Source organism: Callithrix jacchus, chromosome 9 (genome assembly GCF_049354715.1).
Source record: "Callithrix jacchus isolate 240 chromosome 9, calJac240_pri, whole genome shotgun sequence".
Classification (NCBI taxonomy): domain Eukaryota; kingdom Metazoa; phylum Chordata; class Mammalia; order Primates; family Cebidae; genus Callithrix; species Callithrix jacchus.
In genome coordinates, this window is record NC_133510.1 from 113,342,514 (window position 1) to 113,364,277 (window position 21,764).

General features: G+C 42.9%; 1 protein-coding gene across 1 annotated transcript; it reads right to left on the reverse strand.

Annotated features, from left to right (window-relative positions):
* Positions 1-2,064: 2,064 nt before the first annotated feature.
* Positions 2,065-21,530, reverse strand: GPN3 (GPN-loop GTPase 3). The gene is made up of 8 exons (XM_078337266.1): positions 21,420-21,530; positions 18,412-18,520; positions 8,534-8,701; positions 6,731-6,855; positions 5,086-5,201; positions 4,857-4,953; positions 3,292-3,420; positions 2,065-2,656 (listed from the first exon to the last, which is right to left on the reverse strand). Exons 1-8 carry the CDS (start codon positions 21,465-21,467, stop codon positions 2,597-2,599), a joined length of 852 nt encoding a protein of 283 aa, XP_078193392.1. The 5' UTR covers positions 21,468-21,530; the 3' UTR covers positions 2,065-2,596.
* Positions 21,531-21,764: the final 234 nt, after the last annotated feature.

Consider the following 21,764-nt stretch of genomic DNA (forward strand, 5'->3'; position numbering starts at 1 on the left):
CTCGGGAGGCTGAGGCAGGAGAATCGCTTGAACCTGGGAGGTGGAGGTTGCAGTGAGCCGAGATCGCGCGGCTGCACTCCAGCCTGGGTAATAGAGTGAGACTGCCTCAAAAAAAAAAACAAACAAAAAACCTTTCCTGTGAAGCATTCGCGGGTCATTCTACTTTCAATTCACCCGACTCCAGTCCCATGCCTTATCCTTCTCTCCCGCTTTTTCCCTCATCTTTACTTTACTCTTGGTGATTGTCTCCCTATCCCTGTGAATGCCAAAAAGGCAGCAATTCATCCATTTTGTCCCCTGCGCCTATAACAGTGATCGTATGTAGGAAGCATCAATAAGTATTTGAGTGAATGAACCTAGTGCACTGCACCTAACAACGGAGAAACTGAAGGGCACTGGTCTCTAGGTTTGAATCCCAGCTCCAATACATACTAGCTGTGTAATTTTGAGCAAGTTAACTGGCCTCTCTATGCCTCAGTTCCTCACCTGAAAATGGCAGTAACACTATCTACCTCAAAGTTTTGTAAGGACGAAATGAATTACATGTAAAATGCTTACAACTTGCAAGCTTGGAGAATACAGAAAGCCCAGGAGTTTTTAACCTATTTATTTATTTTTGAGACGGAGTTTCGCTCGTTACCCAGGCTGGAGTGCAATGGCGTGATCTCGGCTCACCGCAACCTCCGCCTCCTGGGTTCAGGCAATTCTCCTGCCTCAGCCTCCTAAGTAGCTGGGATTACAGGCATGCGCCACCATGCCCAGCTACTTTTTTGTATTTTTAGTAGAGACGGGGTTTCACCATGTTGACCAGGATGGTCTCGTGATCCACCCGCCTCGGCCTCCCAAAGTGCTGGGATTACAGGCTTGCCACCCTGCCCGGCCAAACCTATTTATTACTAAAAAGCTTCTTATGTTAAAAGCCAAGTTCATTGCTGCCTGAGAGCCATTTCTTCTGCCAGTTCCCTGCCTGGAATAATGCCCTGTTTCCACATCGATTTCTCATTCAGGTCACTGGCCAAATAGCACCTTTCAGGCAGGGCCTTTTTTGACAAACAGTCCAAAGCAGCCCTATACTCACTCTCCATTTCACTTCTGCTCTTCTTTCCATCCTCTCTCCAAGGTTTCCTTCCTCACAGTCTCATAGGCCAGCATGGCAGCCCCACGTGAGCAAGGCCCTGCCTGCACTGTGGATCCCCATTCTATCCCCAGTGCCTGGCATGCACAAAGTTCAGTAAATTTGTGTATCAAGTCAGCCCTGCCAATGAGATAGTGAAATCCTTGAGGACTGGAATTGTCAGATTAATCTATGAAACCCCAGTGTCCAGTGGGGAAGGCACTGGAATCGGCCCTTCACTTTTCCCCATAGGCACATACCATAGTCTCTAGAAGCTAAACCAGGGAGGATCAAGGAAGAGGGCAACTAAAAAGCTGCCTCTTCTTTCTTCCCCTTCCATGTGACAATTAAGTTTCTAAGAATTAGCAACCCTGGGAGATCAGGCTGTTTCCACTCTCCATCCTGTAAGGGTCACAGGAAAGTCCCCAAGTAGCACAGCACATCCTCATGCTGCCCACTCATCATGCTCCTCGTTGAGTGGGCAGTGGTGTAGACACCTGGCCCTTCCCTCTAGCCTGGGCCCCCAGGCATAAGCTACCACTGATGCCTATAGGTCCTTGGTCCTTACATTTTGCGTTTTTGTTGTTTGTTTTTGAGATGGAATCTTGCTCTGTTGTCCAGTCTGGAGTGGAATGGTGTGACCCTGGCTCACTGCAACCTCCACCTCCTGGGTGCAAGCGATTCTCCCACCTCAGCCTCTCAAGTAGCTGGGATTACAGGCATAAGCCACCATGCCCAGCTAATTTTTTGTATTTTTAGTAGAGATGAAGTTTCACCACATTGGCTAGGTTGGTCTTGAATTCCTGACCTCAGGTGATTCGTCCACCTCAGCCTCCCAAAGAGCTGGCATTACAGGCGTGAGACACCACGCCTGGTCACACTTTGCTTCTTTAATTAAAATGAATCAAGTTAGACACTGTGGTGTACTTGTTATCTAGGACCAAGAATGATTAAAAACCTTTGTTTCTTTTATATATATATACATAAGTATCTCAAAACAGTTACTTTTCCTTTTTAAGTTATATAAATATTATACATTTTCAATATAGGAAAATGGGAAGGTACAGATAAGCAATGTCTTATGTATATCCTTCCAACTTTTCCCCTTCAGACATACATATTTTGTTACAGTAATTCCTGCATCTCAAAAACAACACAAAAAGTGAAAACGTTAGACTAGCCTTACCCTTAGTTCAGGTGCAGATTTATATTACACACAAATCTATGTGCATTCATTTCAATTTTGACTTACAAAATCTCAAGTGATGCTGTTATAATACTACTAAAATATTCCACTTTAAACAGCAGCAGTTTCAGGATAATTAAAAACTTGATTCAGGCATGCAGCTGATAAAGAATGAAGTATTACTTTTTTCATTAAAATAGGTAGCTTTCTACTCTTGCACCCTTTGAAGAGAAGAATGTTCTGCTTGTTTCGCCACAAGCTCCTCATGTATAGATGGTTACTTTGTAGTAAACTCTTCATTCACCCTGGCATTCTTGAAAATATTCGTCAAACATAGAAGACTCATCTTCACGTTCCTGACACAATGGAAACACAAAATAGAAAATATATTAATTTCCCTTCAGTTAGAACTAGTATGTTGTTTAAATATTTTTCAGGTAATATCCTATGTGGAACTAATTATCCAGCACCAGCTCCAGGTGTTGCTTATAGGTAACTATTAATAGTAAGAAAAGTCATGACTGACAGTTTTTCCAGATATGTAGTAAATTAATGTGCTTCTATCTAAGAAGCATTTCTCATTTGAATTTACATTCACAATGATTCTCGGCTAATTTGCCGTGAGAGTGCTTTACCTCCCTGGTAGCCTGGTGGTCAGGAAAAAAACTGAAACAAAAATGCTTTGCTGATACTGTCATTAGCCTTCTCAATGACTTATGTGAAGGCAGCCCAATTTCACCTCCTCTTTAAACATACACCCAAGGTCTGGGTACACAGAGGTTTCATCATTCTGCCTCAACAAAAGTAGAGTAAACGTGATACCACTTGTAGAGGACAGTGTCAATTTCAGAGATCACCCAGAAAAGCCCAGGTAACTGCTATCAATAAGACAAAAAACTAATTTAAGGAGTCACTTGTATATGCAAGAGTCCAGTGAGTGCTGACAAATAGTTTTATCAAAAGCTAACAAACATCCCCAATCAGAAATTACCTTTGGTTCTTTAAATTCCAGGTCTTCTCCGTACTGAATGGCAAAATCAATATGCTGTAACACAATGTTCATACTTTCTTCATCTGACTGATCGTAAGGTAAAAATCGAACCATGCTGTAGTCATCAATCTACAAGGTGGGGATTTCAAGAAAAGTCCATTCTGAAGTTGGGCAAAATACATAATTTTCAACTTATATTTGAGTTTTATAACCATTTGTACTTCTAATTAAAAACAGTGATGTGTTTAGGGGAAGGAGAGGAGGGACAGCTAGACACAGTAAATCACTGATTTTTTTGACTTCTGATCTGCTAGAATACTTGTTAGCTTATTACTTTAACTAGACACTGTTTTATGGGTATTTATCTGAATTCAACCACCACCGGAAATTTCACAGGTATACAAACAGTCCTGAACTCTCCAAATAATGTGAAATAATGACATGTTAGTTAATTTATTGGCCATCACCAATAACTACTTCTAAATTAAACTTCTGACTGACCAGCCCACAGCCCTTTTCCCTCCTCCACTTTGTAGAAAATAGAGTTGGACTGTGCTTTTTATAAAGGTGGCTAATGACTGGACACAGGCAAACAAACACTCGACCAGATGTTTAGGAAAAAATTTTTTTTTCTTTTTATGAGATAGGGTCTCTCTGTCACCCAGGCTAGAACACAGTGGCACGATCATGGCTCACTACAGTCTTGACCTCCCAGGCTCAAGGGATCCTCCCACCTCAGCCTCCAGAGTAGCTAGGACTACAGGTGTGCAGGCACCATACCTGGCTAATTTTTTTTTTTTTTTTTTTTTTTGAGATGGAGTCTTGTGGTCAGCCCTGGCTGGATTGCACTGGCAAGATCTCGGCTCACTGCAACCTCTGCTTCCTGGGTTCCAGCAATTCTCCTGCCTCAGTTTCCTGAGTAGCTGAGATTACAGGTGCCTGCCACCACACCTGGGTAATTTTTATATTTTTTAGTAGAAACAGCGTTTTACCATGTTGGCCAGGCTGGTCTTGAACTCCTGACCTCAGGTGATCCACCTACCACAGACTCCGAAAGTACTGGTATTACAGGGGTGAGTCACTGAGCCCAGACTTTTTTTTTTTTTTTTTTTTTTGAGACAATGTCTCTCTCTGTTGCCAAGGGTGCAGTGGTGTGATCTCCACTCATTGCAACTACTGCCTCCTGGGTTCAAGCAATTCTCCTGCCTCAGCCTCCTGAGTACTGTAATTACAGGTGTGCACCACCACACCCAGCTATATGTATATATTTTTTGTATTTTTAGTAGAGACAGGGTTTCACCATGTTGGCCAGGGTGGTCTCAAACTCCTGGCCTCAGGTGATCCACCCTTCTCAGCCTTCCAAAGTGCTAGGATTACAGGCGTGAGCCACTGCACCCGGCCTAATTTTTAATTTTTTTTTTTTTTAAGAGATAGGGTCTTACTATGTTACCCAGGTTGGTCTTGAACTCCTAGACTCAATCCTCCCGCCTTGACCTGCCAAAGTGCTAGGATTACAGGCATGAGCCACTGTACCTGGCCAAAAAATCCAAACTTTAAAAGCTTACCAGTCCACATATAGCTTTAGTCAGTTTCTTGAATTTTTTGCTTCTTAAGTCACTTGTAGAATCTTCTAATAAAGAATACATGTCTGGATCTAAAAACCTTTAAAAGATAGAAAGACTGATGAATTTAGGAGACTAGGTTTATAAACCAACCAAATTTTCCATCTAAATAAAACAGAAGGTTCATCTCTGCAATTGAGATCTGATAATAATGGAAGAACAGTGAACTCACTTCTCAATTTCCTTTTTAGCTTTTTTACTCAGCAGATCCATTTTTGTCATGATGTTGACCTGTGGAATTTCTAGAGAGACCATGGCACTCAGGGCTGCCAAGATGCCAGAAATAAACTGAAGGAGGAAACAGAAAAGGGAAGATGAACTGACTGTTGCCAACAAAGTTACCTGGTCTTTGCACAAAGAGGCTTCTATTCCTCACTGAAACAGAATTGGCCTAAATAAAAGAAATACAGGCTGGGCATGGTGGCTCATGCCTTTAATACCAGCACTTTGGGAGGCTGAGGTGAGCAATCATCTGAGGTCAGGAGTTCAAGACCGGCCAGGCCAACATGGCAAAACCCTGTCTCTACTAAAAATATAAAATTAGCCAGGTGTGATGGCAAGTGCCTGTAATCCCAGCTACTCGGGAGGCTGAGGAAGAAGAATCATTTGAACCTAGGAGGTGAAGGTTGCAGTGGCCCAAGATCATGCTACTGCACTCCAGCCTGGGCAAAAAAAGTGAAACTCAGTCTCAAAAAAAAAAAAAGAAAGAAATTCTAGTTCAGAACATGTGGAAAAGGCAAAATTATTTGTACTTTATTAAAAGAAATGCTAGCCATACAGAAAAAAATGTTCCCTAATTAGGTGTTTGACTCTTGGTTCCCAAAGGTGAGGGAAGATGTAGATAACATACAGTGATCACAAATGTCAATTTAGACAGCATTTTAATTTCTTTTCCCATCTAATATTCCTTAAGAGCTAATAAAATAAAATTTGATCTAGATAGTTCATAAACTGGACAAAAAGTCCTCAGAAAATTAAAATAGACTTTTATAAAATAGCTAAATAGTTATCTGCTTCAGTTTTTTTCTTGCTCTGTCACTCAGGCTGGCATGCAATGGTGCTATCTTGGCCATCTCAGTCATGGCAACCTCTGCTTCCTGTACTCAAGCGATCCTCCCACTTCCTGTATTCAAGCAATCCTCCTTCCCAAGTAGCTGGGACTACAGGCCCAAGCCACAACACCTGGCTAATTTTTGTATTTTTTTTGTAAAGACAGGGTCTCACTGTTGCCCAGGCAGGACTGGAACTCCTAGGCTCAAGCAGTCCTCCCACTTTGACCTCCCAAAGTGTTGGGATCACAGGTGTGAGCCACTGTGCCTGGCCACCTCAGTATCTTCTCTTAGTTCCTCCTAAATCTCTACGATACCTTAATTTACTACTTTTGAGTTATAACATATTATCATGATAATTTAATAACAAAGGGATACTAAGTAATTCTGGAATTGTTTGTGAAATATCCATAATCACACAATAATTAAAGGAAATTGTCATCTGCTTGTACTCATAGTTAAAAAAAATCTGTAAGAGGCTTTGGGAGGTTGAGGAACGCAGCTCACTTGAGGTTTGAGGGTAGGAGTTTGAGACCAGCCTGGCCAACATGGTAAAACACTGTCTCTACTAAAAATACAAAAATTAGCCAGGCATGATGGCGCATGCCTGTAATCTCAGCTACTTGAGAGGCTGAGGCACTAGAATCACTTGAACCTGGGAGGCAGAGTTTGCAGTGAGCTGAGAACATGCCACTGCACTTAGCCTGGGCAATGGAGTAAGACTGTCTCAAAGAAAAAAAAAAATCTATAAGAGAATTAGGTTCAGACCTTGAATGACTCCACCATGAACTGAGAATCAACAAGAAAAACTCCACAGACTCGGAATTCCCACTGCTCGAGCTGCTGGACCAGCTGTTTCATCACAGGCAGGTGAGTGTACAACTCAATCTGACCTACATAAAGAGTATTGCAAGAATTTAAGAAACAGCAAATATGTTAGAGGTAACAGAGTTTCCCCATAAGATGGATAAAAATAAAAGCCAACACATTTTTAAGGAGCCCACAGCCTCTCAACGCAATCATAAAACCTAAGGTACTGCCACCATAGGAATCCCAAGCAAACTATTCAGTTTTACGTAGGAAATGAGGTTCTATGGGTTAGGCAGAGTGGCTCATGCCCATAATCCCAGCACTTTGGGAGGCTGAAGTGGGTAAATCACTTGAGGCCAGGAGTTCAAGACCAGCCTGGCCAATATAGTGAAACCCCATCTCTACTAAAAACACAGGAAAATGGTTGGGCGTGGTGGCTCACGCCTGTAATCCCAGCACTTTGGGAGGGGGAGGTGGGTGGATCATGAGATCAGAATTTCAAGACCAGCCTGGCCAAAATGGTGAAATCCTCTCTCTACTAAAAATACAAAAATCAGCTGGGCATGGTGGTGGGTACCTGTAACCCAGCTAATTGGGAGGCTAAAGCAGGAGAATGCTTGAACCTGGGGGGCGGAAGTTGCAGTGAGCTAAGACTGCGCCATTTATTGCACTCCAGCCCGGGCGACAGAGTGAGACTCCATCTCAACAAAAATTGAAATTAAAATTAAAAAAAAAAAAAAAAATTAGCCAGATGTGGTGGTGTCCGCCCATAGTCCCAGCTACTCCTTGGGACGCTGAGGCACAAGAATTGCTTAAACCCGGGAAGAGGAGGTTGCAGTGAGCTGAGATCACACCACTGCAATCCAGCCTGGGCAACAGAGTAAGACCATGTCTAAAAAAAAAACCACAAGGCCGGGCACTGTGGCTCATGCCTGTAATCCCAGCATTTTGGAAGGCCGAGGTGGGCAGATCACAAGGTCAGGAGATGAAGACCATCCTGGCTAACATAGTGAAACCCCACCTCTACTAACCATACGAAAAATTAGCTGGGCGTGGTGGCACGTGCCTGTAGTCCCAGCTACTTGGAAGGGTGAGGCAAGAGAATCACCTGAACCCAGGAAGTAGAGGTTGCAGTGAGCTGAGATCGTACCACTGCACTCCAGTCTGGGCAGCAGAGCAAGACTCTGTTTCAAAAAGAAAAAAAAAAAGGAAAGAAAAATTAAGGTTCTTCACATTTTAGTTTTCTGCCAATTAATGAGTGTTATTGGCCAGATGCCATGACTCACACAGCTATAATCCCAGCAATCTGGGAGGCCAAGGTGGAAGGATAGCTTGAGCCCAGGACTTTGAGACCAACCTGGGCAATACAGTGAAACCCTATCTCTACAAAAATTAATAAGTGCTACAAAGATAAGTATAGTTTGGGAACATTCATCAAGCTGTACGCTAATGATACATATACTTTTCTGTGGGGATATATAAGGTCAATTAAAAGCAAGGGGAAAAAAGTGAGGGTCATAAATGATCAAAGCCAGGTTAGGCTCAAGTTGAAAATTCACAATTTGGGCTGGGCATGGTAGTTCACACCTATAATCCCGGCACTTTGGGAGGCCCAGGTGATTCACTTTGGGAATCACCTGAGGTCAGGAGTTCGAGACCAGCAAGGCCAGCAAGGCCAACATGGTGAAACCCTGTCTCACCTACTAAGGATGGAACTATCAAGACTTTAACGAAGACAATGCATTCAAATTGTTGACTCACCTGGGCAATCAAAAAGGATATAGTCATCTTCTACATGGCCAAGACAGTTCTCTAGCCAGTCAAAATTATTGGCAAAGTACTCCATGCAAAATACCAATCCTCCATTGGGACCAAATCTCAGAGAATCATCCTCCATTACATCATCCACCTCAATCAGTTCCCGAATGTCTGAAAAGAATGGATAGGGCCCATTATACATGTGTCCCTTCAACAATTGTTATCCTTACTAGAAATAGAACATAAAAGTTAACAATTACATAAAAAACTCATATGCAGGAAATTATGTACATGGTTTTTCACTGTAGCAGTGTCCATTAATAGAGAACTGAGCAAATAAATTATTGTACAGCCAGACAATGGAATACTATGCAGCCATAAAAGGGGGAAATCTCTTTAAGTATTAATAATAATACAACCTCCTAGGCATATTGTTTAGTGACAAATGCAAGGTACAGAACTGTGTAAGAGTGTTATCACTGGTGTTAATAAAAAACAAAAATTCACTACATAGACAATACATATACTTCTTGAATTTTATGTGCACAGGCTATGGAAGGACACACCAGAAATTGGTTAACACTGGCTGCCCTCATGGAGGGGAGCTGATTGCTGGGACACAGAGCTGAGAGGGAGATATTTTCCTGTATACTTACTCTTCAGTACTTTTGTGTTATGAACCATGTTAATATGTATTACCTATTCCAAAAAAGTACAAAACCAAAAAAAAAAAAAAAAATCAATTATAATTTCTTACCACAATGACCCTAGGGAAGATACTTCATCTCCCGGAGTCTCACCCTTCTCATCCTGGGGTAGAAGGATGAGAACTATGAGATAATGTATCAAAATCACCAACAGGGGCTGGGCGTGATGGCTCACGGCTGTAATCCCAGCACTTTGGGAGGCTGAGGAAAGCAAATCACTTGAGGTCAGGAGATCAAGACCAGCCTGGCCAACATGGTGAAACCCTGTCTCTACTAAAAATACAAAAATCAGCCAGGTGTGGTATCATGTGCCTGTAATCCTAGCTACTCAGGAGGCTGAGGCACGAGAACTGCTTGAACCCAGGAGGCGGGGGTTGCAGTGAGACGAGATGGTGCTACTGCACTCCAGCCTGGGCAGCAGAGAGACTCAGTCTCAAGAAGAAAAAAAAAAAAAAACTAACAAGAGGGGTTCAACAAATCCCGGTATGATTCTCTTATTAATTTTTGGGAATCAATAAACAGAATTTTCTACCTTATGTTTTTATTTATTTCTGTGCTTAAACCTACATTCTCCATTCACAAAGGACTGAGCTTCATTCATAGACACATTTATAATGATAACACCTTCCTACTCCTCCCCAGCGATAACTAACTTATCCAAATTGGGACAATAAATCTGGCTTTCTTTGTAGATAGTTTCACTCTGCTGCCCAAGCTAGAGTGCAGTGGCACAATCAATGCTCACTTCAACCTTGACCTCCTAGGCTCACACGATTCTCCCACCTCAGCCTCCTGAGTAGCTGGGAATACAGGTGCCACCACACCCAGCTAATTTTTGTATTTCCTGTAGAGGTGGGGTTTCACCATGCTGGCTAGGCTGGTCTTGAACTCCTGGGCTCAAGCCATCCATCTGCCTTGGCCTCCCAAAGTGCTGGGATTACAGGTGTGAGTCACACTGCTCATCCTAAACCTTCTTTTTAACTAAGCTAGCTTAGAGTGCTTTCCCTTTGCTTCAACCAAAAGGTTGCAAAGTATTACAATGCTTTTTTTTCCTCAAAGATAGGCATTTCACATCTCCTCCTCTCCCTTCAACGTGCCTCCCTGCAACCTGCTCACTCATTAACAGAAATCAAAAGCCTCTTCTTTGCACTTAGTAAGTGCAAAGAGAACGTCCTCAAACCTAAAATGACCGGTCTCCCTCCACAGGAAATGATTTTCACACGCTCAACAGAGCTGTAAGAATCATCCTTGATTCCTTACTTTCCTATGCTTTTTTGGTTCAATCCCCCACAAAAATGCCGTTAATTCAACTTGCAAATATACTGAATCCGTCTGCTTACTTATATCTTCACCATGACCACCCTTATATCTAGTTAACTACAACAGCCCCAGTGAGGTTGTACTTTTTTTTATTTTTGAGATGGAGTTTTGCTCTTGTTGCCTAGGCTGGAGTGCAATGGTACCATCTCAGTTCACCGCAACCTCCGCCTCCGGGTTCGGTTCTCCTCCTTCAGCCTCCCGAGTAGCTGGGATTACAGGCATGTGCCACCACACCCAGCTAATTTTGTATTTTTGGTAGAGATGGGGTTTCTCCATGTTGGTCAAGCTGGTCTCAAACTCCTGACCTCGGAGAGAGATCCAAGATGGCTGTCTAGCAGCAGCTCAGGGTTGCAGCTCCCAGTGAAGGCACAGGGACTAAGTGGACGCCAGACTTTTAGACGAATTTTTGTTGCTTACGGACCAGGAGATTCCCAGTGGAGGAGCCCCACGGGTCGCCAGCGTGACTCTTTTGACCAGCGTGGCTGTTTTGCCGGCGTCCCTGTGCGGTGGTTCTCAGTGCAGAGTATGCGGGACTGGGTGCCCTTTTAGTTGATGTTTGGAGCTCCGAGAAGGCAGTCACCCATTCAGCTGATTGGGAGGGGGACTGAAGCCGGGAGCCAGCCCAGGAGACTCCTGGGCAGAAAAGCGCCACAAATCTCAGCGCAGCTGTTTCAGCTGGCGCGGTCACCACACGGGAAATTGCATAGATCCCGGTGCCTTTTCGGTGGACAACTGGGGCACCTGGGAGAGAATCATCCTTTCAATTAGGAAAAGAAAAAAAGGGGGCTCCGAGGCCGGGAGCCAGGTGATCAGGTTCGGCTGGTCCCACCCCCACAAAAAAACAGCAATTGGAAACACTGACGATTGAGAGTTTCACAGCAAGCACAGCTGAACCCGGGAAGGTCCAGATCTGTGGGGGAGGGGCGCCCACCAAAGGAAAACAAAGAAACAGTCAGCAATTAAAATGAGGACAGGTGGATAAATCCAAAAAGATGGGAAGAAACCAGCGCAAAAAGGCTGAAAACATCCAAAATCAGAATGCCTCTACTCCTTGAGGGGATCGTAGCTCCTCATCAGCAAAGGAACAAGGCCTGATGGAGAACGAGTGTGATCAATTGTCAGAATCAGGCTTCAGAAGGTGGATAATAAGACACTTCTGTGAGCTAAAAGAGTATGTTCTAACCCAATGCAAAGAAACTAAGAACCTTGAAAAAAGGTTTGATGAAATGCTAACGAGTATAGACAATTTAGAGAGGAATATAAGTGAATTAATGGAGCTGAAAAACACAACACGAGAACTTTGTGAAGTATGCACAAGTTTTAACAGTCAAATTGATCAAGCAGAAGAAAGGATATCAGAGGTCAAAGACCAACTCAATGAAATAAGACGAGAAGACAAGATTAGAGAAAAAAGGATAAAAAGGAATGAACAAAGTCTCCAAGAAACATGGGACTATGTGAAAAGACCTAATCTACGTTTGATAGGTGTACCTGAATGTGACGAAGAGAATGAATCCAAGCTGGAAAATACTTTCCGGGATATTATTCAGGAAAACTTTCCCAACCTAGCAAAGCAGGACAATATTCAACTCCAGGGAATACAGAGAACACCACAAAGATATTCCTCAAGAAGAGCAACCCCAAGGCACATGATCATCAGGTTCACCAGGGTTGAAATGAAGGAGAAAATGCTAAGGGCAGCCAGAGAGAACGGTCAGGTTACCCACAAAGGGAAGCCTATCAGACTCACAGCAGATCTCTCAGCAGAAACCCTACAAGCCAGAAGAGTGGGGCCAATATTCAACATCCTTAAAGAAAAGAACTTTCAACCCAGAATTTAATATCCAGCCAAACTTAATTTTCACAAGCAAAGGAAAAATAAAATCTTTTGTGAACAAGCAAGTACTTAGAGATTTCATCACCACTAGGCCTGCTTTACAAGAGCTTCTGAAAGAAGCACTACACATAGAAAGGAACGACCAGTATCAGCCTTTCCAAAAATAAACCTAAAAATAAAGAGCATCAATATAATGAAGAATTTACATCAACTAATGGGCAAAACAGCCAGCTAGCATCAAATGGCAGTATTCAACTCACATATATTATTATTAATCCTAAATTTGACTAAATCCCCCAATCAAAAGACACAGACAGGCAGATTGGATGGAAAGTCAAAACCCATCGGTATGCTGCATCCAGACCCATCTCACATGCAAGGATACACAAAGACTCAAAACAAAGGGATGGAGGAAGATTTACCAACCAAATGGAGAGCAAAAATAAATAAATAAATAAATAAATAAAAAGCAGGAGTTGCAATTCTCGCCTCTGATAAAATACACTTTAAAGCAACAAAGATCAAAAGAGGCAAAGAAGGACATTACATAATGGTGAAAGGATCAATGCAACAAGAAGAGCTAACGATCCTAAATATATACGGACCCAATACAGGAGCACCCAGATACATAAGACAAGTTCTTAGTGACTTTATAAAGAGACTTCAACTCCCATACAATAATAGTGGGAGACTTTAACATCACATTGTCAATATTAGACAGATCAACGAGACAGAAAATTAACAAGGATATCCAGGACTTGAACTCAGACCCGGAACAAGTAAACTTAGTAAACATTTATAGAACTCTCCACCCCAAATACACAAAACATACATTCTTATCAGTACATCACACCTACTCTAAAAGTAACTACATAATTAGAAGTAAATCACTCCTCAATAATTGCATAGCATTTCACAGGTTTAAAAGAAATATTGGTTGGCTGTTTGTTATTTTCCTCCCTTATTCCTTCCTGTCTCCATTGTTAAGCACAATTATTGGCATAAAAGAGGTTTTCAATACCCATCTTTAGACTGCATTCTAGCCTGGGCAATAAAGCAACATTCTCATTCTCTCTCCCTCTTTCTCTTTCTCTTTTCTCAAAAAAAAAAAAAAAATTTGTGCAGTGGCTATTTGACAGATATGGGAAAAAAAAAAAAACCTCCCGACCTCAGGTGATCCACCTGCCTCAGTCTCCCAAAGTGCTGGGATCATAGGCGTTAGCCACTGCGCCCAGTTGTGCAGGTTGTACTTCTACTCTTGACCCATTACAGTCCATTTTTCATCTGAGCACGAGTTACTTTTTATTTATTTATTTTTAAAGAAAGAGAAAGAGAAAGGGGGAGAGAGAACAGGAGTCTTGCTCTATTGCCCAGGTTGGAGTGCAATCTAAAAATAGGTATTAAAAAACCTCTTTTGGCCGGGCGCGGTGGCTCATGCCTATAATCCCAGCACTTTGGGAGGCCAAGGTGGGTGGATCACAAGAGATTGAGACCATCCTGGTCAACAAGGTGAAACCCCGTCTCTACTAAAAATACAAAAATTAGCTGGGCATGGTGGTGCGCGCCTGTAGTCCCAGCTACTTGGGAGGCTGAGGCAGGAGAAGTGCTTGAACCCAGAAGGTGGAGGTTGCAGTGATCGTGTCATTGCACTCCAGTCTGGGTAACAACAGCAAAACTCCATCTCAAAAAAAACAAAACAAAACAAAAAACCTCTTTTATGCTGATAACTGTGCTTAACAGCGGAGACAGGAAGGAATAAGGGAGGAAAATAACAAACAAACAGCCAACCAATATGTCACTTAAGTCATGCAAATGCTTATGCAAATGCTGAAGAGTGATTTACTTCCAATTATGTGGTCATTTTCAAAATAGGTGTAATGTGATACAGAGAAAAATGTATGTTTTGTGGACCTCGGATGAAGAATTCTATAAATATTTACTGAGTTTACTTGTTCCAGGTCTGAGTTCAAATCATAGATGTCCCTGTTAATTTTCAATCTCGTTGATCCATCGAATATTAACAATGTGGTGTCAAAGTCTCCCATTATTTTTGTGTGGGAGTCCAAGTCCCTTTTTAAGTCATTAAGAACTTGTCTTATGTATCTGGGTGTTCTTATATTGGGTGCATATATATTTATGATCATTGACTCCTGTTGTTGCATTGATCCTTTTACCATTATGTAATGTCCTTCTTTGTTTCTTTTAGTCTTTGTTACTATTAAAGTCTATTTTGTCAGAGACGGAAGTTACAACTCCTGTTTTGTTTTGTTTTTTCTCTCCATTTGATTGGTAAGTCTTCCACCAACCCTTTGAGTCTTTGTGTGTCCTTGCTTATGAGATGGATCTGGATTTAGCGAATCAATGGGTTTTGACTTTTTATTCAATTTGCCTGTGTCTTTGATTGGGGCATTTAATCCATTTAAATTTATGATTAATATTGATATTTGTGAGTTTAATATTGTTGTTTAATGCTAGCTGGCTATTTTGCCCATTAGGTGATATAGATTCTTCATTATGGAGATACTCTTTACCTTTTGGTAAGTTTTTGGGATGACCGATACTGGTTGTTCCTTTTTGTGTATAGTGCTTCTTTCAGAAGCTCTTGTAAAGCAGGCCTGGTGGTGATGAAATCTCTGAGTGCTTGCTTGTTCATGAAAAATTTTATTTTTCCTTCATTTATGAAGCTTAGTTTGGCTGGATATGAGATTGTGGGTTGAAAATTCTTTTCTTTGGGGATATAGAATATTGACCCCCACCCTCTTCTAGTTTGTAGAGTTTCTGCTGAGAGATCTGCTGTGAGTCTGATAGGCTTCCCTTTATGGGTAACCTGACCTTTCTCTCTAGCTGCCCTTAGAATTTTCTCCTTTATTTCAATCCTGGTGAATCTAATGATTATGTGTCTTGGGGTTGCTCTACTTGAGGAATATCTTTGTGGTGTTCTCTGCATTACCTGAAGTTGAGTATTGTCCTGCCTTACTAGGTTAGTAAAGTTTTCCTGAATAATATCCTGAAGAATATTTTCCAGCTTGGATTCATTCTCTTCATGACATTCAGGTACACCTATCAAACGTAAATTAGGTCTTTTCACATAGTCCCATATTTCTTGGATATTTTGCTCTTTGCTTTTAACTCTTTCTTCTCTAGTTTTATCTCCACATTTCATTTCATTGAGTTGGTCTTCAACCTCTGGTATCCTTTCTTCTGCTTGATCAATTCGACTGTTAAAACTTGTGCATACTTTGTGGAGTTCTCATATTGTATTCTTCAGTTTCATTAATTCACTTATATTCCTCTCTAAATTATCTATTCTCTTTAGCATTTCATCAAACCTTTTTTCAAGGTTCTTAGTTTCTTTACATTGGGCTAGAACATGTTCTTTTAACTCACAGAAGTTTCTTATTATCCACCTTCTGAAGCCTAATTCTGTTAATGGAACACACTCATTCTCCATCAGGCCTTGTTCCCTTGTTGATGAGGAACTGTGATCCCCTGTAGAGGGAGAGGCATTCTGATTTTGGGTATTCTCAGCCTTTTTATGCTGGTTTCTTCCCGTCATTGTAAATTTATCTACCTGTGGTCTTTGTAATTACCAACTTTCAAATTAGGTCTCTGAGTGGATGTCCAACTTGTTCATTCTCAGTGCCGGAGTCTAAGCAACCCACTGCACCGGCTAAAACAGCGGTGTTAAGATTCATGTGCTTTTCTGCCGGGGGAATCTCCAGTCTGGCTTCCTTCTTGAGTCCCTTTTTCAGTCAGCTGAATAGGTGACTCTGCCTTCCTGGAGCTCCAAACATTGACCAAAAGGGGACCCAGTCCCATTTAATCTGCACCAAGAATTGCCGCGCCAGCCACAAGAGTCATGCTGGCGACCCATGGGGCTCCTCTGCTGGGAATCTCCTGGTCCGTGAGCAACAAAAATTGGTCTGAAAATGTGGCGTCCTCTGGTTCTCTGCGCTTTCACTGGGAGCTACATCCTGAGCTGCTAGTAATCAGCCATCTTGGATCTCTGAGTTACTTTTTAAAACATAAATCAGCCCAAGTGCGGTGGCTGACGCCTATTACCCCAGCACTTTGGGAAGTCAAGGTGGGTAGGTCGCTTGAGCCCAGGTGTTTCAGACCAGCCTGGGAAACATGGTGAAACCCCACCTCTACAAAAAATATAAAAATTACGTGGGCATGATAGTATGTGCCTATAGTTCTAGCTACTCGGGATTGGGAGGCTGAGGCAAAAGTATTGCTTAAGCCCAGGAGGTTGAGACTGCAATGGGCTATGATTACTATAGCCTTGGTGACAGAGTGAGACCTTGTCTCAAGAAAACAAACAAACAAACAAACAAAACCAAGGCTGGGTGCAGTGGCTCATGCTTCTAATCCCAGCACGTTGGGAGGTCAAGGCAGACAGACTGCTTGAGCTCAAGAGTTTGAAACCAGCCTAGGCAGCATGGTGAAACTCTATCTCTACCAGAAAAAAAAAATTTACAAAAATTAGCCAGGCATGGTGGCATGTGCCCACAGTCCCAGCTACTTGGGAGGCTGAGCTGGGAAGATGGCTTCAGCTCAGGAGGCAGAAGTTGCATCACTGCACTCCAGCCTGGGTGACAGAGCTGGACCTTGTCTCAAAAAAAGGCAAAAAACCCCCAAAACATGTATCAGATGTCAATCCTTTCCTCTGCTTAAAACCCTCTAGTGGCAGCCCACTGTCAACAGGATAAAATCCCATCTTCTCATGTCCTGTTAGCCCCTACCCACTTCTTTCTTTCAGTTATTATGTTTCAGCTCACTGACATCTTGGCCTTCCTGGAGCATACCAAACCCTTTCTAACCCCAGGCTATTTATTTTTGTATTTTATTTTTCAGAGATGCATCTTGCAATGTTGCCCAGGCTAGACTTGAACTCCTGGGCTCAAGCAATCCTCTCATTTCAGCCTTACAAGTAGCTAGGACTATAGGTACATGTTCCCATAACCAGCTTAGCATATTTATTGATCTAAATGTTCCCTCGTTTTGGAAGGCCTTTTCCCAGTCTGAGGAGCGTATTACCATCCTTCAGGTCTAGGCTCAAAGATCCCCTCCTCAGGGAGCATCACATACTGGGGTCTGTTGGGGGAAAACAGGGGAGGGACAGCGGGAGGTGGGGAGTTGGGGAGAGAGATAGCATGGGGAGAAATGCCAGATATAGGTGATGGGGAGGAAGGCAGCAAATCACATTGCCATGTGTGTACCTATGCAACAATCTTGCATGTTCTTCACATGTAACCCCAAATCTAAAATGCAATTAAAAATAAAAAGGCTAGAAGAAAAAAAAGCAAAGTCTGAAAATTCAACTTTATATGGCAATACTCTATGGGAAAAAATACAATTAGTAGAGTTCAATAAATAGTTCTTTTAAATTACATTATTTCTAAAAAAAAAAAAAAAAAAATCCCCTCCTCAGAGTCATCATCCTCCCTGACCACCCTAGCTAAAGCAACCTCTCCCAATGAGTCCTTCTCATGAGCCTATCTGCAGTCATCACATTCTGTAACATGTTTATCATTTTGTTTATTGGCTATTTCCTCCACTAAAGGGTTGGTGAGGGCAGGGATAGTGTCTGTCTTATTCTCTGCTATAATTCTGGTGTCTGGCATAAAACAGGTATTCAACAGACACTTAAATGAACAAATTAAAAGAACTGAAAAAACAAACAAACCCAGGATCCTGACTTACAGAGATCAGCAATATACCACATGATTCACTACAAAAGGACTAAGCATGAAAGGGACACAATGAAGGGGTGATGAGGGAGGCTTCCATTTACTTTTAAAATCTGTGTCAAAGACCAAGAAAGGATACTGTCACACACATCACCATGAACAGATATAACCAAATGACAAGCTCATGCTATTTACCATAAAACCAGGGATCCAGACTATAAGAAGTAATTTCTCAGTTTCTGTGCTAAGCAGCCAGTACTCACTCACTGCCTCCCCAGTCCTTACTGTTCCTGAAGGTGTGAGAAGCCTCTAGTCAGGACTTACCAGCCATCACGGAGTAGTTGAAGTGTTCTGCTGCTGGATCCAGGTTTACAACTTGAACAGAGCGGTTGAGGGCTTCACAGTGCTGGACCATGGTGGCACAGTAGGTACTCTGTAACATACAAGGCATTGTGAGAGGTTAAAGCAATAGGTAGTGTAGGACTACCCTCCATACTCTGGAATACTATCCACTAAAGTAAAAACTATGCCTTCAACAACCAAGAGAACAAAAAACAAACAAACAAACAAAACAACCAAGAGGCTGACTGAAAACAAGGGAAAAGACACCTGACTGGGCTGCAGATACAAACCTGACTTAGACTCATGGGTAACTCTGGGGAAGTTACTTCTCCACTCTGCCCCTCAACTTTCTTGTCTTTAACTGGGATGTCCTCCATAATCACTAAGGCTCCTTACTGCTCTAACATGTGACAACCGGTATTTATAGGCAAGATTTCTGGTTACATAGTATAATACCTAACACAGTATCTCTACCAGGATTTATACAGTACAAACAAAGGTTTAGGTAGGATGGTCAGGGATGATGTCTCTGAGTAGAGGATATCTGAGTATATGAGAATGAGCTTGTCAACCCAAGGGGAAAAGAGCATTCCAAGATGAAGGAACATCAAGGTCAATAAATAGTCTGGGCCAGGCACAGTGGCTCATGTCTGTAATCCAAGCACTTTGGGAGCCCGAGGCGGGCAGATCATGAGGTCAAGAGATCGAGACCATCCTGGTCAACATAGTGAAGCCCTGTCTCTACTAAAAATACAAAAATTAGCTGGGTGTAGTGGTGTGCACCTGTAGTCCCAGCTACTCAGGAGGCTGATGCAGGAGAATCGCTTGAACCCAGGAGGCGGAGGTTGCCATGAGCGAAGTTTGCACCATTGCACTCCAGCCTGGCAACAGAGCGAGACTCTGTCTCAAAAAAAAAAAAAAAAAAATGTCTGGAGGTGGCTGTTCTCTTAGTGCCTTTACAAATACTGTTGTCTCTGTCTGGAATAGGTCACTGCAGCCTTGACCTCCTAGGCTCAAGTGATTCCCCAGCCTCAGCCTCCAGAGTAGCTGGGACTACAGGCTCTCGCCACCACGCCCAGTTAATTTTTGTATTTTTGGTAGAGATAGGGTTTCACCATGTTGCCCAGGCTGGTCTTGAACTCCTGGGTTCAAGTGATCTCCTGGCCTCAGCCTCCTAAAGTGCTAGGATTACAGGCTTAAGCCACCACACCTGGCCACATCACACTGTATCTTAATTGACAGGTTATTTACTTGTCTTCCCCAAAAGACTACAGACTCTGGGTAAGATGAAAGCCACATCTTAGTTACATGTACATGTCTTTTACCCAGAATAAGGCAACAGCTTAGAATAATGTGTTTGTTAAAGACTGCAGCCACATGACACCTCCATAGACTCTAGTGTTTCCCTCACTTCTTTTTTATATTTGAGACAGTAACTCTGTCACCCAGACTGGAGTGCAGTGGCAGGATCACAGCTCACCACAGCCTCAAACTCCTGGGTTCAAGTGATCCTTCCACCTCAGGCTCCTGAGAAGCTGGTACTTCAGGTGACTGCCATCAGGTCTGGCTAATTTTTGCATTTTTTTGTAGAGACAGGGTTTTGCCATGTTGCCCAGGCTCGTCCCAAACTCCTGGGCTCAGGCGATCCGCCCACATCTGCCTCCCAAAGTGATAGAATTATAGGCGTGAGCCACTACGCCTGGCTATGTTTCCCACACATGTTATTTGATCCATATCTTCACCATTCCCACTGTATTTGAATGTTGCTAACATTCCCTTAGTATTGTTTACAAGAAAAAATTTTATCCCTATTGTAAACTGAAAACCAGTTATATGTGATATAACGTGAAGTCAGACATAAAATTATATAAAACTTTTAAATGCTCTTAATTTTAGCTAAAATTAAGCCAGGCGTGGTGGCTCATGCCTGTAATCCCAACACTTTGGGAGGCCGAGGCGGGAGAATCAGGAAGTCAGAAGTTCAAGATCAGACTGGCCAACACGATGAAACTCCATCTCTACTAAAATATACAAAAATTAGCTGGGCATGGTGGTTCAAACCTGTAATCCCAGCTACTTGGGAGGTTGAGGTAGGAGAATTGCTTGAACCGGGGACACCGGAGGCAATTGCAGTGAGCCGAGATCGCGCCACTGCACTGCAGCCTGGGCTACAGAGCCAGACTCCCGTCTCAGCCAATTTAAAAAAAAAAAGCTCTGAGTCTAAGAACTGCTTTCTGAAAAGACTTGGAGTTTTAAAAAGTGCTGAAGATGGCTGGGCGTGGTGGCTCACACCTGTAATCCAAGCACTTTGGAGGCCAAGGTGGGCGGATCACCTGAGGTCGAGAGTTCAAGACCAAAAAGTGCTGAAGATACACTAGCACTGAACACAATTTCTCCTACATGCAAAGTGAAGAACTGAAAGAGAAATGAAAAAGGAACAATTTCCTCAATAATGATCCGATGCTCCTTCATGTTGGGTCCATGTACCACTTAAATGCCCTTTAAATCCCTAAATACCAAAAGTCCACGTCCCAAGTTCTGAGAAAGAGTAATTAACGAGACCCCACTTTACCCTCCTGGGAACGAGACAGGGCCGGATTCTAGAGTTTAGACAAAACTAGATTTAAATTTTTGCTGTAACTTACTAGCTGTGCGATCCTGGGCAAAAAAAACAAACAAACAACCTTTACCTTTCTGTGTCTCGTTTTCCGTAAAATGAGAATAATGCTATCTCTCTTACAGGGCTGTTGTAGAAATAAGCGAGGCGTTTAATCTGCTGCCTGGAGCGTAAGTATCCAATAGATATTAACAACTACCATCATTTCCCTTTCAAAACAACAAAATAGAACGTGAAGCCAGAGAGCTGAAATGAGTTGCGTAGGGTCTCAGGGTTTCCAATACGTACACCCGCCGGCTCACTCAGGACCCACCCTCCCGCCTGCCACGAACTCCTACTTTTCTCTCCTCTCCCTGTCCCCCTAGATCCTCACCTTCCCGCTGCCAGCGGGGCCCATGACCAGCTGCGCATACCGAGGCATGCCGGCTTTCGGAGATACGGCAGCCGCCTGCTACACTCCAGCAGCCCTGGCGCGACGCCCACTGAGTTCCGGGAAAATGAAGTAGGAACCAATCGCAATCCACTTTCTTTCTACGACTCCTGTTCTACCACACCTCCTACTACGGGGCAGCCCACGGGCCAAATCCCGTGAGAAACACGTTCTGCGGAAAACGGAGATAATTTGCGCGTGCGCAGAAGTAGTTGCTGGAAATCTTCGGATGCTGCCTAAGCCTCGTTGCCTAGGTAATAACGGATAACGCGCCGCATCCTTGCGCCA